General features: G+C 49.8%; 1 protein-coding gene across 3 annotated transcripts in view; it reads left to right on the top strand.

Annotated features, from left to right (window-relative positions):
* The window catches only part of LOC124468790 (kelch-like protein 29), a 132,448-nt gene that overhangs the window by 109,762 nt on the left and 7,706 nt on the right, over positions 1–14,980 (top strand). For all 3 annotated transcript variants that reach the window (XM_047021750.1, XM_047021749.1, XM_047021751.1), the window contains 2 exons: positions 3,463–3,645; positions 4,643–4,823. In XM_047021750.1, the coding sequence (XP_046877706.1) occupies positions 3,463–3,645; positions 4,643–4,823 (364 nt within the window). The remainder of the gene's footprint in view (positions 1–3,462; positions 3,646–4,642; positions 4,824–14,980) is intronic.

The following is a 14,980-nucleotide window of genomic DNA, read 5'->3' as shown; positions in this document are numbered from 1 at the left end:
ACCCAGTGACACTACCCAAGGCCCACGGCCCCCTGATCCGCACCCTGTCAAATGAACACCCAGGGAGGGGATGAAGGGATGGAGGGAGATGGAGAGAGGACAGAGAGGAGGAATAAGATGTGTAGGAAGAACATGGAGCTTAGCAACAGTGAAAACATGCTGACGTAGGATGGAGGGATGAGAGGGGAGCTGTGAGGAGGAGAGGAGAGGGAGAGATAGGAAAAGAACAAATCAAACCGAGATGCGGAGAGGGAATGAAAGAACAGAGGTGAGCCACAGGGTAAAGAGGAGGATGGAGAGATGAAGGGAGAGCAAGAGGTGGAGAGAGGTAGAGGATAGGAGCGAAAGAGAGGGAGAAAGAATAAAGAGGGTCACAGCGGGGGGCAAGGAGAAGAGAGAGAGAGCGAGCAGAGACAGATAAGAGGACGACACAGAATAGAATGTTTGAACGAAGGAAATGGAAAACTGAACAGAGAAAAAAGTTCCCTTTCTTTCTCCATCTCTCATATGCTCTCTCTCTCTCTCATATGCTCTCTCTCTCTCTCTCTCTCTCTCTCTCTGTTTCTGTTCCACTTCTCACCTTTTCATTCAAGGTTGTAAGGCATTTACTGGAGGGAACAAAAAGTTGAGTGAGTTTGCAAAACTTAGCCATTAATCTAATCTCTAACCATCCATTAAACATGCCTTAACTGCTTTCCCTCTGGAGTGGTTTCTACAGGCGGCACATCTACCAAGCCTACTAAATCTATGCCCCTTGATCTGGAAGGAGAGGGAAACTGGACAGTGCATATACTACCAGAGTAAGCTGACATTGCTGTCTTTTGACTGGGTTAAAATATAAGACTGGTCAAAGTGAATTTAAAATTTAATATTGTTGCAAATGTATCAAATCAATCTCAAATGTTATTGACACACTGATTCATGTGTGAGTGTGTGTGTGTGTGTGTGTCAGACACCACACTGCATGTGGGTAGCTCCTCCTGGTTGTCATGGTCACGACTCCGCAGGAGAAAAACTGGCTATCATCTCTCCCTCCTCCTCCTCCTCCTTTGTTTCTCCTCCACCCCCCCATCCCTCCATCCGCCCCCCCCCCCCCCCCCCCCCCCCCCCGCTGCCTTCTCAACCCTGTTTGACAGCCTTCCTGTGTAGTTCTGACCTCCAGTAGAACACACACACACACACACAAGCGTACAGGAGCGGGGCATGTTACTGCTACTGTTTTATCGGTTTATTCAGTGAGTCACCTGGTCTTACACGAGAGAGCCCGCTGTCCTAACATTTACATTTATGCATTTAGCAGACGCTTTTATCCAAAGTGACTTCCAAGAGAGAGCTTTACAAAAGAGCATAGGTCACTGATCATAACAACGAGTTAGTCCCAAACATTGCAAGCAGCCAAAACATGAAGCATACATTGTGAAAAAACTAAACAACTGCCAAAGGGAAGACCCATAAGAGCATGCAGTTATATAAGTTACAAATTAAAACAACATGAACCACAAAAGTGCAATTCTGTACCTGTAGAAGAACAATCAACAGTAAAATATTTTACAGCGAGTACAAGAGTTAACTTTGTCATAACTAACCTACAAGAGCAACAAGTCACTCAATAAAAGTCATTGTGATCCTGGAGGAAACTAACATCAGGTCCAGACAAGCATTCCTAAGTGTCGTTGTACTCCCGGAACAAGTGTGTCTTGAGCCTTCTCTTGAAGGTGGGGAGACAGTCAGTGTCCCTGATGGAGGTGGGGAGCTGGTTCCACCATTGGGGGGGGCCAGGCAGGAGAAGAGCTTGTGTTGTGAGAACCAGGCCATGCCACCACCGTCCTGCCACTATCCCGCCCCCCGTAAGACCCATGTCTAAAGCGAACATCTTCACTTCCTGCTCAGCCCTCTAAAGCCCTCTGTGGGTCTTTATTTCTCATCTTCTCTCTCTCTCTTTTTCAAATAGAAAAGCTTGAGCAGGTTTTTTTTTAACCAACCCTCGGAGCAAGAAAAAGAGCAGATTCATATAAAAATACGACACTGTTTTAAAAAGTGACAGAAGGCTGGTGAAGGCATGAGCCTGTGGATGTGGTTGTCAAGGGACCATCCGCAGAGTATTGATCCGGGCAGATGAGCCGGCGGTTAGCCTCACTTTGGATTGTCTGAGGAATACCTCTCTCTCTTTTTCCTCTCCATCTGTTTCACTTTCATTCTCCCTGTCTCTCCCTCAGCTTCTACGGTTGTCTGTCTTTCCATATCTCTTTTTCTCCCTCCATCCTTCCTCTTTCTCTCCGCTTGCCTGCTCAATTTTCACAAAACAAAGAACATTTCTGTGTGTGAGCTGAACCGCTCGCTAGCTCACTGGAGCCTGCCTGCAAGCTCCCTGCCTGTTTCCCTGTCTGCCTGTTTCCCCCTCTGCTTGTTTCCCTGTCTGCCTGTCTCCCTTCCTTTCTGTCTCCCTCTCTGCCTGTCTCCCTTCCTTTCTGTCTCCCTCTCTTCCTGTTCCTTACCTGCCTGCCTCCAAGCGGAGGGCCTCACAGATACACCTGTGGCCCCCAGTCTGTTTGTGTGTTTTGGATCACTGGTGTCTTCATACAGGAACTTGTCAACAGTGGGCCCCTGTGTGTGTGTGTGTGTGTGTGTGTGTGTGTGTGTGTGTGTGTGTGTGTGTGTGTGTGTGTGTGTGTGCGTGCGTGGATAAGAGACATGACAAGGGCAGTGTAGTAAACACATGGATGAACACAGAATGTGTCGACAGTCCTTGAGTCAGTGGATGACCCCCGCTGCAGTGGGCTGAGCTAACCTGGAGCAGCGTCGCACAACAGGACGTACAAGCTCCTTCAGACGAGACCCAACTCAAATGCTGTGTGTGTGTGTGTGTTCCCATGCACGTAAATACACAGATTGATTTGACTCTATCGATTTGGCAAGTCTTTCAAGACTGTGCTGGGACTTATGTGTGTGTATGTGTGTCTGTGTGTGTGTGTGTGCAGATGGCAGCCACATCAGTCTTTATAATTGAGTTATACTTCCTCCTAACACACACTAGAGTTTGCTACTACTGAGAGCAAACTTTTGCATTTTGCATTTGCTTTTGCATTTGCTTTTGCATGCCTCTGCAAGCTTATTGACTTGGAAAGTGCCGTGGTCTGCTGAATTCAAAACAGGGGAACTACCGAGTCTGGGTCTGACTTGGACTTACTTAGCATACGCTGTCTCTCTGAGTGGCAATAGACTATTTCAAATAGTTGCTGTTTGTTTCTGTGTGTTGGGTTGTTTTTGTGAAAATGAACATTTAAGAATGAAGTCAACGATTTGGAACCGTCTGAGCTCACTTGGACTCTCCCTTGGCTACTGATCATTTAATAGCACTGACGTTTCACTAAATCAAACCTCAAGATACCTTCTTTTCACAAAGGTTTATTGCATTAATTTACATAAACGTAACTCTCTCTCTCCCCCCCTCCCCCCCCGAAGGCGTGGCGGAGGTGATCGTGCTGGTGGGGGGACGCCAAGCCATCGGGATGAACCAGCGCTGTCTCACTGCCGTCACCTGCTTCAACCCTCAGAACAGTAAATGGTATCCCCTGGCCAGCCTGCCCTTCTACGACCGCGAGTTCTTCAGCGTCATCTCTGCTGGGGACAATATCTACCTGTCAGGTGGGCACAGGCTGCATCACACACACACACACAGGCTGCATCACACACACACACACACGTGTTGTATCACACACACAGATGTTGTATCACACACACATATGCACATACTGTTTCACACACACACACACGCACACAACAGACGTGCACACACATACACATATATGTTTTACCGTCTATTATTCTCTGTATATTTCTCATTTCGATGTGCTGCCCTGTAGTGTTTATTTTTCTAGTATCCAGCAGAATTGCCATTATTATAACAGTACACTGTCATATAGTACATTCCTGCTCATCAGAGATGCATTGCTCCTATCATTTACCAACTCTCCGGTAGCCCGACATGGGGCTCAGACTTTGACATTGGAAATGCAGCTCGATTGGTGCTGCATATTCCTTCCTCTTCCTGTGTTCATATAAATGTAAATGTATGTGTGGGCCTGTGGACCTGCTCTGTGGGGACCTGGTCACTCTGCAGGGAAATCAGAGGTGTGAGCTGGGGTCTGGGGCTGGCCTTTACACACACACACACACACACACACACACACACACACACACTCACACACACACACTCACTCTAAAAGCTACAGAACACAAACTCTGATGGAGGCCATTACCTTGACACTCACCCCTCTTTGATTGGTTTATTATCAACCTCCATTCATCTGTCATCCTTCCTGACAGATTGACCCAGTCAAATTCAGTTCAGTGAGATCACTTCTGAAAGCCATTGCTTAGCGCTCTGTGGCGCATGCGGCCACAGCACCCTTTATATGATCAGCAGTGCTACACAACATTCAGCACAGCAGACCAGCGTGCTGTAGCCCACGCGTGTCCTGATGCACACGTGTCCTGATGCACATGTGTCCTAATGTACGCGTGTCCTGATGCACACGTGTCCTAATGCACGCGTGTCCTGATGCACGCCTGTCCTGATGCACGCGTGTCCTGATGCACGCGTGTCCTGATGCACGCGTTTGGTGTGTCCGTGTGCTTGCAGGAGGGACGGAGGGGGGCGTGACGGTGGCTGACGTGTGGTGCTACATGTCTCTGCTGGACAACTGGAACCTGGTGTCCCGGATGACGGTGCCTCGCTGCAGACACAACAGCCTGGTGTATGATGGAAAGCTGTACGCCATCGGAGGCCTGGGCGTGTCTGGAAACCTGGACCACGTGGAGAGGTAGGAGATGCAGCGGGGCGGGGGGTCCTGGAGCGCTGTGGGAGGAGGGGGGGGGTTGTCTCTTAGTCTTGTGAGGAGCTGTTTGACTGTTTAAAAGCGTCAGGGAGGGCAGGGTGTTTGTGTTACATTTACATTTAGTCATTTAGCAGACGCTCTTATCCAGAGCGACTTACAGTAAGTACAGGGACATTCCCCCCCGAGGCAAGTAGGGTAAAGTGCCTTGCCCAAGGACACAACGTCATTTTTCACAGACAGAATTGAACCGGCAGCCTTCTGATTAATATTCCGATTCCCTAACCGCGGGGCCATCTGACCCCCCCCCCCCTCCATCTGACTGGTCTGTTTAGGAAGTTATCTTGGTTTCGTACCTTCTTTGGCGGTCTGTGGTGAGTTGAGGCAGGGCAGGTGAGGGTAGCGGTCTGTGGTGAGTTGAGGCAGGGCAGGTGAGGGTAGCGGTCTGTGGTGAGCTGAGGCAGGGCAGGTGAGGGTAGCGGTCTGTGGTGAGCTGAGGCAGGGCAGGTGAGGGTAGTGGTCTGTGGTGAGTTGAGGCAGGGCAGGTGAGGGTAGCGGTCAGTGGTGAGTTGAGGCAGGGCAGGTGAAGGTGGATACAGTCAGACTTGAGAGAGCAGCAGAGCTTTGACTTCTCATGATCACAACAGCGTCTGGACATTGTTCCACCTCCTCTCCTCTCTTCCGCAGCCAGCCCGGCAGGGGCAGATTAAACGGAACAATCAAAGGAACATTACAGAGCATATTAGATCTGGTCGACGCTGCTCATTACCTAACTGAATGGATCTCCAGAAAGCTCCTCTCAATGCACAACAGTCTGTAGAATGAAAAAAGCCTAATTTGATCTTTCCCCATAATGTTTCCATGCTGTGTCATTATGATGAAGCCTCAGAGGACTGTTCTCTTGCTAATGGAAACGCATTTGATTCTCCTGCCTCTGGACTCCTTAATTGGGGAGCTAGCAGTGGGTACATCTTCACTGCCAAAGGAAGGACAGATGTGCCAATATGTGTGTGTGTGTTTGTGTGTGTTTTGTGCGCTTGCATGTGCAAAACGTGTATGAGTGTGTTTTGTGTGTCTGCACACTACAATTGTTTGTACTAAAGATAGCTGGAACCCTTTAGCACGCCAGACTCAATTATCACAAACTTTCTCCACTTTCTGTCGTGGACTCCTGAGTGCTCTTTGCAGTCTCTTTGCGGGCTGTGTTCTGTGGTTGCGAGACTCAGAGAGAGACCACAGACCTGTGAACTACTAATGGCTCCAGCAGCAGCCGACGACTCCATCTGGAGAGACGTACTGTGAAAACAAGGACAAGGGTTATATTTTAGGGTGTTTCAAACGTCACAAGGAGTTTGAGGAGGAAAGTGTGTATTGCTGTAATCAAACTGCAGACAACTCCGGGGTCCTGCCTGTTGTCACGGCTTCACTCAGAAACATTTCCAAACCAGAGTGAAGATCTGGTGCAGTGAGTGCCAAAATGCCCCACTCAGAGGTTTTCCACTTTTTACAAGAAGTAGAGGATGTGCTTTATAAACACCGATTGAGGGTTTATGGCTTAGCTTTGATTTTCAAAACACACTCGAGGTTAAAGACGCGTTGATATTTGGCTTTTAATCCATGACATAGGAGTTCATCTTTGAATGGCAGCATACATACTGTACATGCCTACCTGTCTATCTATCTGTCTGTCCGTCTGTCAGACTGTTTGTCTGCCTGTCTGTCCGTCTGTCAGCCTGTCTGTCTGCCTGTCTGTCTGTCTGTCTGTCTGTCTGCTCCTGGGTCACACAGTCTGAGTAGGAGGAGAGAGTCGTCAGCTCCTTGGCTCAGTGACTCTGACAGCAGCGTGGAATTGCTCCCAAGGAGGGCGACTGCTTCCTGTGGGAAGAGCTATATTTACACAGCATGCATCATCAAGCCATTTACACACATCTACTGTACCTCATCACACTGCTTGCAAACACACACACAGAGACGTGTGCACGCACACGCACGTCTGTTTTGCAGTTCTGTGATCTGAAGGTTGTCATTGTCAACTCTGTGTTTGAATCCAGTCCGTGTCACACTGTTTGGTGTTTTTGGTTTGTGTTTATAGTGGTTTGTATGTCTGCCTGTCTGTTGTGTTGTCTGATCTGTGGACGTCCAGGAGGGGATTGTGTATGCCATCCTCGCAGAGAACACAGGTTGAGGGAGGCCAAGTCGATTTTCTCCCCCTCAGTCTTTGATTGACGAGGCTGATGAGGGGTTAGTTTACAGAAGACTTGTCTGTCTGTCAGTGTTTGTGAGCATGCCTGCGTGTGTGTGTGTGTGTGAAGAGAGAGAGAGAGAGAGAGAGAGAGAGAGGAGAGAGAGAGAGAGAGAGAGAGAGAGAGAGAGAGAGGAGAGAGAGAGAGAGAGAGAGAGAGAGAGAGAGAGAGGAGGAGAGAGAGAGAGAGAGAGAGAGAGAGAGAGGAGTGTTTGTGTGAGTATGTATCAGTGTGTGTGTGTACACATTTTTGGCTGCGCTCAATCAAAAACAATGTGCTGACTACTAATTAGTGTCCATCCATCCATCCATGTTGGGTACGCTCCAAACCGTGAAATTCAGCAACATTCACAATGATGTTCTCCATCAGTCCCCATGTCCGGGCTACTGCCCCCAGGTCTGCCTGCCTCCCAGAGCAGCAGGGGTCAAACCTGAGCGATCGCTGCTGAGGCCCCTCACGGTCCACGCCCTCCTCGCCTTCATCACTAATAACACTCAGAGTTGGTAAATAACTTAACAGCTCAGTGCTTGAGTGTGCCGACCTATCAGGTATGTGGGCTTGTGCATCATCATACAGCCTGTTGAGCCATCCAATATGATTGCTTGGACTGAATAATTCATGAGGTATTAATGATGTGTCAATCACTTGTTTTTGTTTTATTTATGGAGTTATCTGGCACGTGAGGTTGTATGGCAATACTGATACACACGCTCCTGCTGGAAAGACAGACAGACAAGCAGACAGACACAGGCAGGCAGACAAACAAACAGACAGGCAGACAGACAAACAGACAGGCAGGCAGGCAGACAAACAGACAGACAGACAGACAGACAGGCAGGCAGGGCAGGCAGGCAGGCAGGCAGGCAGGCAGGCAGGCAGGGAGGGAGGGAGGGGAGGGAGGGAGGGAGGGAGGGAGGCAGGCAGGCAGGCAGGCAGGCAGGCAGGCAGGCAGGCAGGCAGGCAGGCAGGCAGGCAGGCAGGCAGGCCCTTGCATTGCCAATGTTCTCCCTGCATCTCTTAAAGGTTATTCAGTTCCCGTGGAGCAGTCAGACTTGACTACCTCCAGCCTTGCGGGGGACTGTACTTTGGCATCTTATAAACACTTCATCTCACAAAAAAACACTTGTCTTCTTACTTCATGTAAGTATCAATGAAACCATCCTGATTTAATGAGTGTTCTTGCAGGGAGTCATCAGAAGTTGTTCATGCATTCTGTGCAATTTTTTTTAAAAGAATTTTACTGACATTCTTCAGCAGCTTCACGGACATCATTTGTTACTTCACCTCTGAATTCAGTTTGCTCACAGCAGTGTAGTGAGAGTCAGACATGCAGGGGGTGGGAGCCATCAGTGACTACAGAGGTCCAGGTCCTTATAGCTGGGGGGGGTGAGAAGATGCCAGTTACCCAGAGTGAGTCTCTGTCAGTGGGACTGGAGGGGAGGCCACTCATCATGTTCTCCTGTGCTCAGTCTGACATTGTGGTGGTTCCATTCTCTCTCCCTCCCTCCCTCCCTCCCTCCCTCCCTCCCCCCTCCCTCCCTCCCTCCCTCCCTCCCTCCCTCCCTCCCTCCCTCCCTCCCTCCCTGCCTGCCTGCCTGCCTGCCTGCCTGCCTGCCTGCCTGCCTGCCTGCCTGCCTCCCCACCCTCCCTCCCTCCCTCCCTCCCTCCCTCCCTCTCTCTCTCTCTCTCCCTCCCTCTCTCTCTCCTCCTCTCCCTGCCTCTATAGAAGCGTTCTGACAGTAATCTTCTCCTTTGTCTGCAGTCCAGAGGAAGCTGTCAAGCCACAGTGTGTTGCACGCCCCCACTCATTCAGACTCATTCAACCTACACTGGTGTCTATTCACCTCTGAAACCCCTGCATCTACACACACACACACACATAAAGACAGCAGTTTGGTAGACCATCAATTCACCCTCTGGGTATTCTACCTTCCCATCAGCACTCTCTCTTGGAGACGTAGAGACAGTGGCGATGGTAATGGATGTGGAGAGGCTGCATCAGCGTGAATATCAAGCTCAGCTCTCCACAGCTACAATTAGTCATCCTGGGAGGAATCCGCTCATCTACAGATGTCTTCTCTCCTCTGCTCTCATCTCTCCTGTCAGCCTCCCCCCCCTTACCTCTCAGCTAACCACGCTGTAGAGCAGCCTGTGTGTGTGTGTCGTGTGTGTGTGTGTGTGTGTGTGTGTGTGTGCACGCAATGAGGCGCAAAGTGCCTGGATCTCCAAAAGCGAGGAGAGTGTAGCGGGGGGGTGGTGGTAGCAGGGGGTTGGGGGGCGGAGGTGTCCAGGTCCCGGTTGCCCCACAGCGGAACACCGTGGTGGGGGGAACAGGCTCCCAGGGCCCCCTGCTGTGGTGGTCCCCCCTGCTGGGCTAATCCCCCAACTCCCCAGGATTTAGCAACTTCACAACCCTGTCCCCCACTGCGCCTGTCAGGACTCTGGATTACCCCCTCATAACCCCCCCCCCCCCACACACACCACGTACACACGCACACACACACAAGTAAACACACACACACATGTGCCATCCCACTCGTCCTCCTTTCCCTCCTTGTCTCTCTCTGTGTTCCAGCTGGTTCCTTGCTGCTTGGAAGCTAATTGGCCCTCTTCTGCTGAATCTCCATCTCCAGGTCTTAGGGTTTCTTTTAATGTCTTCTCTCTCCCTCTCTCTCTCTCCCTCTCTCTCTCTCTCTCTCTCTCTCCCTCTCTCTCCCTCTCTCTCTCTCTCTCTCTCTCTCTCTCTCTCTCTCTCTCTCTCTCCCTCTCTCTCCTCTCTTTATCTCTCTCTCTCTCTCTCCCTCTCTCTCTCTCTCCCTCTCTCTCCTCTCTTTATCTCTCTCTCTATCTCTCTCTCTCTCTATCTCTATCTCTCTCTCTATCTCTCTCTCCCCACATCAGTGAGAGTTAGTTTGATGAACAATTCCAGACCCAGCCAACCAGCCTCCATCAATAATGATGAAGCTCTCCTCCTGGGGTCTCAGCTTTGTGTGTGTGTGTGTTTGTGTGTGTGTATTCATGTGTGGGTTTGTAAGTAGCATGTCTGTTTGCAAAACGGTGTTTGTTCTATCTGTGGAAGTGTGTGAATGTGTGTGTGTGTGTGTGCACCTGACAGTTAGAGAAACAAGCGAAGCGTAGACAGGTGGTTTTGGGCTGGGCCTGGGGAGGGGTATTAGGGGTAGGGTCTGGTCGTAATGAGCAGAGCAGGCTAGGTGTTTTTCCACCTAGCTGAATAAACGACTGCCTGACGTTTTGGGTGATTTCCAGGTTTTTACCGCCAGGCTAGTCATTTCTTCTCTCTCTCTCTCCTCCTCTCTCTCTCTCTCCTCTCTCTCTCTCTCTCTCTCTCTCTCTCTCTCTTTTCTCTCTCTCTCTCTCTCTCTCTCTTTTTGTTTCTCTTTTTTTTTTCATTCTCTCTGTCTATCTTTTCTCCCCTTTTTTCTCACTGTTTCCCTCTACCTTTCCCACTTTCTCTCTCTCTCTCTCTCTCTCTCTCCCTCTCTCTCTTCTACCCTGGCCCCTGGCAGACTGTAGATTGTGTGAAAGGGGCTGGAGGTGAGGCTGAGAGCAGACCTCACAGACAGACAGATTAAAGAGTGTGTCGGAGCTGCTTAATTACCTGGGGCTGAGATGTGATGGATAATGAGCCAGGATCTGTCCTCACAGAACCCACAGGAGAAGCACACACCTGACCTTTAGAAAGGAAAGCTCTGTGCCAAATGATCTTAAAACAGTCACCACCACGCTGGCACTGAGACATGGTGGCACAGCTGACAAGACTATCGTGTGTGTGTGCTCTGTGTGTGTGTGTGTGCTCTGTGTGTGTGTGTGTGTGCTGTGTGTGTGTGTGTGTAAGTAGGGTGAAGATGAGGACTGAAAGGGGATATCTCGTAATAGTGAGCCAGTCGGAGTTCCAGGGGGATAATGAAGAGGGGTCCGTGTGTGTGACCAGGTGTGTGTGTGTGGCCAGGTGTGTGTGTGTGGCCAGGTCCGTGTGTGTGTGACCAGGTGTGTGTGTGTGGCCAGGTCCGTGTGTGTGGGGAGCAGTAATTGGTGTGTGACCTATTCCAAGACGAGCAATAATGTTCCTTGTCCTGCTTCACGCTCCCATCCAATTAAAGCACGGCCACATATAGTATACAAGCAGCAGGATCACTCTCTAGGTCTCTTCCTTTGTCTCCTCTCTCTCCCACACACACACACACACACACACACACACACACACACAAAGACACACACAGCAACACACTCCATCTCCCTATCATTACTCTCCTGACCGTGTTTCAAGGTGCCCTCTCAGTCCCTCATAGCGTGTTACATGAACAAGGATGTAGAAGAACCCGGATGCTCATGAAGGTGGGCCTTCTACACACACATACACACACACACTCACACACACACATGCACACGCTTACTAGGATGCAGGCCACAGCTGTAAATGTATTTTATTCACAGGGATTACGGGGTAAATCTGTGTGGACCACTCACACAGCATAGGATTAGATGAAGGTGACTATAAGGTGAAAAGTTTATACATTGCGTGTGTGTTTGTGTATGCCTGGTCAGGATTTAGTTTAGGTCTGTAAGAGAGCTTATACTTGTTAATTAAGTGTGTGTTCTGCTGCGAGGCTGACTGTGGAGCGGGGTGTGTGTGTGTGTGTGTGTGTGTGTGTGTGTGTAGCGGGGTGTGTGTGGAGGAGGGGTGTGTGTGGAGCGGGGTGTGTGGAGGTGACCTTGAGTGAGTCTTACACACACGTTTGGCTCTCAGTACCAATGACTTACGAGAACGCAAGCCTGCGCAAGATTGCCAGATGTCAGCCAACATAAGCTGCCAGAGAGTCCATTCATGTTAAGATGAGCATAAATGCTCGACATGTTCTTCTCTTTTAAGTGTGTCTCCAATCCTCTCCTTTCTCTCCTCGCTCTCATCTCTCTCCTGCCCCTCCTCCTCCTCTCCTCCATCTCTCCCTCTCCTCCATCTCCTCTCCCTCTCCTCCATCTCCTCCTCTCCCTCTCCTCCATCTCCTCCTCTCCTCTCCCTCTCCTCCATCTCCTCCTCTCCCTCTCCTCCATCTCCTCCTCTCCTCTCCCTCTCCTCCATCTCCTCCTCTCCTCTCCTCCTCTCCTCTCCCTCTCCTCCATGTCCTCTCTCCCCTCCCCCCTCTCCTCTGTTCCTTGATGACGGGCGAGCACGGCCTCTCTCGTCTCATAACAGAGAAGGCTGCTGTGGTCCCTGTCTCCTTCATTAAAGTTTCAGAGTGTCGCAGAGTCCTTGGACACCAGCGTAAGGCTGTCCTCTTTCAGACAGGGACCAGCCTGCTGCTTCACTGGGCTGCCTTTGCACACACATGCAAACACATATCAACACACATACAGGACGTGTTACATGATACGGTCATGAGAAGGGCAGATGTAAACAGTGTTCTAATTGTCAACAGGATCGGACCAGGCAGTGGTGTCTTCGTGTGTGTGTGTGTTACATGTAACACAGCACTCTCTGACAAAGGTCAAGTAAAGGGGGAGTTGTTGGATGTGCGTTGCTTGGCAACCGCCTCACGTTGACCTTGTGAACGGAGTTTTGTCATAAGACACTTATCAACATGAATCATCTATTGTTTCCTATCTCGTCTTATAAAACAATTGGGTTCTGTCGACTTATTTAGTTGTTTCTGATTGGACGAGAGACGTTCCATGAGTTGAAATATCCCAAAACAACCCAACTCTGACTTTTCATAGCTAATAATAAACCACTCCGCGATGAAACATACGGAGTGATACAGATAAGTAACCATAACAACAGGGACGAGTCAAAGCGTCTTACCTTAGGAGGAATTTGCATTGGCCAGTGTTATCTTGCGATCGATGTGTGTGTGGCGTTCCAAGGCATGTCTGTTCTCCTCTCCCACCACGTGCTCTTCACTACCCTGCCAACTCTTCCTTCATCCCGTTCTCTCCCCCCGCGTATCTCTTTCCGTCTATATAGTTTTCCAGCATTCTCTTGCTGTCCAGGACTAGATCAAATCTATAATTTAGACCAGACCAGACCAGGCCAGACTAGGCTAGACGAGAACCAGAGCAGCCTTATTTTACAATGTAATAGCACACCTAATCTTGTAATCTCTGCTGTAAATGAGACTATCAGAGCCTCTCACTCTCTCTCTCTCTCTCTCCTCTCTCTCTCTCTCTCTCTCTCTCTCTCTCTCTCTCTCTCTCTCTCTCTCCTCTCTCTCTCTGTGTTTTCCTGGGCATGGTTAGTAGTTCCTGCATGTTCGTGAGCATGTAAACCCTCCTTCATGGTCACTCAACCGGCCCAGTCTTATTAGTGATTGTGACAGGTTTAAATTTGGAATTCAAGTGAATGAATGGAGAGATTAGGTGGAGTACAGAGCACTCCAGTCCATCTATCTCTGGAGGCTACATGCGTCTGTTATCTGACCTTTGGTAAACTCCATTTATCTAGTCGTCCTCTTCCTGCTGCATGTCTGTCTGAGCAGTGCCTCTGACTGTTGTGGTGAATGATCACCATCATTTCTGCATCCCAATCCGGCCCCGAGGACTGATGCAGAGTTTCATGTGAGGGGAGTGTTTTAGTGCGGCCAGGCGTGCTGTGCCACGGACTGGGGTTTGTTATCTAGACGACCCCCCCCTCCTCCTCCTCCCCTCCCCCCTCCATCTCTCTCTCTCTGCTGCAGTTTACCTCTCCTGGGAAATGCATGTCAGTGTCTCAGGACTGGCACCACATCTACCCCTGCCTATCGTGTGTGTTAGAGCATGTGTGTGTAAGCATATGTGTGTGTGTGTGTGTGTGAGCTCATCATTCGCTCTCCCCCTGCAGGTAACCGTATCAGTGCATCGGCCGTTTGCCCTGGGCTCTCTCTGCGTGATTAGATTGCGTGTGTGTGTGTGTGTGTGTGTGTGGGTGTGTGTGCTTATCTAGGTCAAAGTTGCATAGCTGAGTGAACTTGGACAGTTCATGAGAAAGAAGAGTGACCCACAGGCAGACCGGCAGCCAGTTGTAGATAGCAGAATTGAAATGTAACTTACTTATGAGGGATTCTAACTGGAGTGTCAGTGTTGTATAATTCCTACTTCAAAATGAAGGATGTGTTAGATTGCCTCTCACCACCCCATGTAATAACCTTGTAGAGAAACGTCAGGAGAGAAAGAAACCTGATGATGATCTTTGTCTTCTTCACTCTTCTCTCTCTCTCTCTCTCTCTCTCTCTCTCTCTCTCTCTCTCTCTCTCTCTCTCACTCACTCACTCTCTCTCTCTCTCTCTCTCTCTCTCTCTCTCTCTTCTCTCCTCTCTCTCCTGCCTACCCCTCCCCCTTCTTACCTCCTCAGTGATCTAATCAGGCCGCATGCAGGATTGCTGTGAATCAGTTGAGCGACAGTCCTAATTTCATGGTTCATATGGGAGGTTTGACGGTGGATCAAAGGATCTAATGAAGTCAATCAGTTTTGTGACCTCTGGCGGAGGCTGAGAGGCTGGGAGGTTGAGAGGCCGCTAGGCTTAGAGGCTGGGGAGGGAAGAGGCTGAAATAGGCTGACAGACAAGGAGACTGGCAGGCTGAAAGACAGACAGACAGGCTGAAAGACAGACAGACAGGCTGAAAGACAGACAGATAGACAGACAGGCAGACTGACAGGCTGAAAGACAGACAGACAGACAGATAGTCAGATAGACTCTTCACTCTGCCTGCTGTGATCACCCTGGTAACCTTGACATCCCTCCTTAGCGACACTCAGTATTAATCTTCCCATTTGCCAACCCAGTCTCATGGTGGCTGATAGATCATTATGGTCTGGTGCACTGCTACTGATCAACATCCTTCACTTGATCTCTCATTGACTTCCTTCTCTGTGTCAACCCTCACCCTGCTAAGTGAAGTGCATGCACT

Source organism: Hypomesus transpacificus, chromosome 6 (genome assembly GCF_021917145.1).
Source record: "Hypomesus transpacificus isolate Combined female chromosome 6, fHypTra1, whole genome shotgun sequence".
Lineage (NCBI taxonomy): Eukaryota > Metazoa > Chordata > Actinopteri > Osmeriformes > Osmeridae > Hypomesus > Hypomesus transpacificus.
Note: the sequence above shows the minus strand (reverse complement) of the source record. Positions and strands in the feature narration are given on the sequence as shown.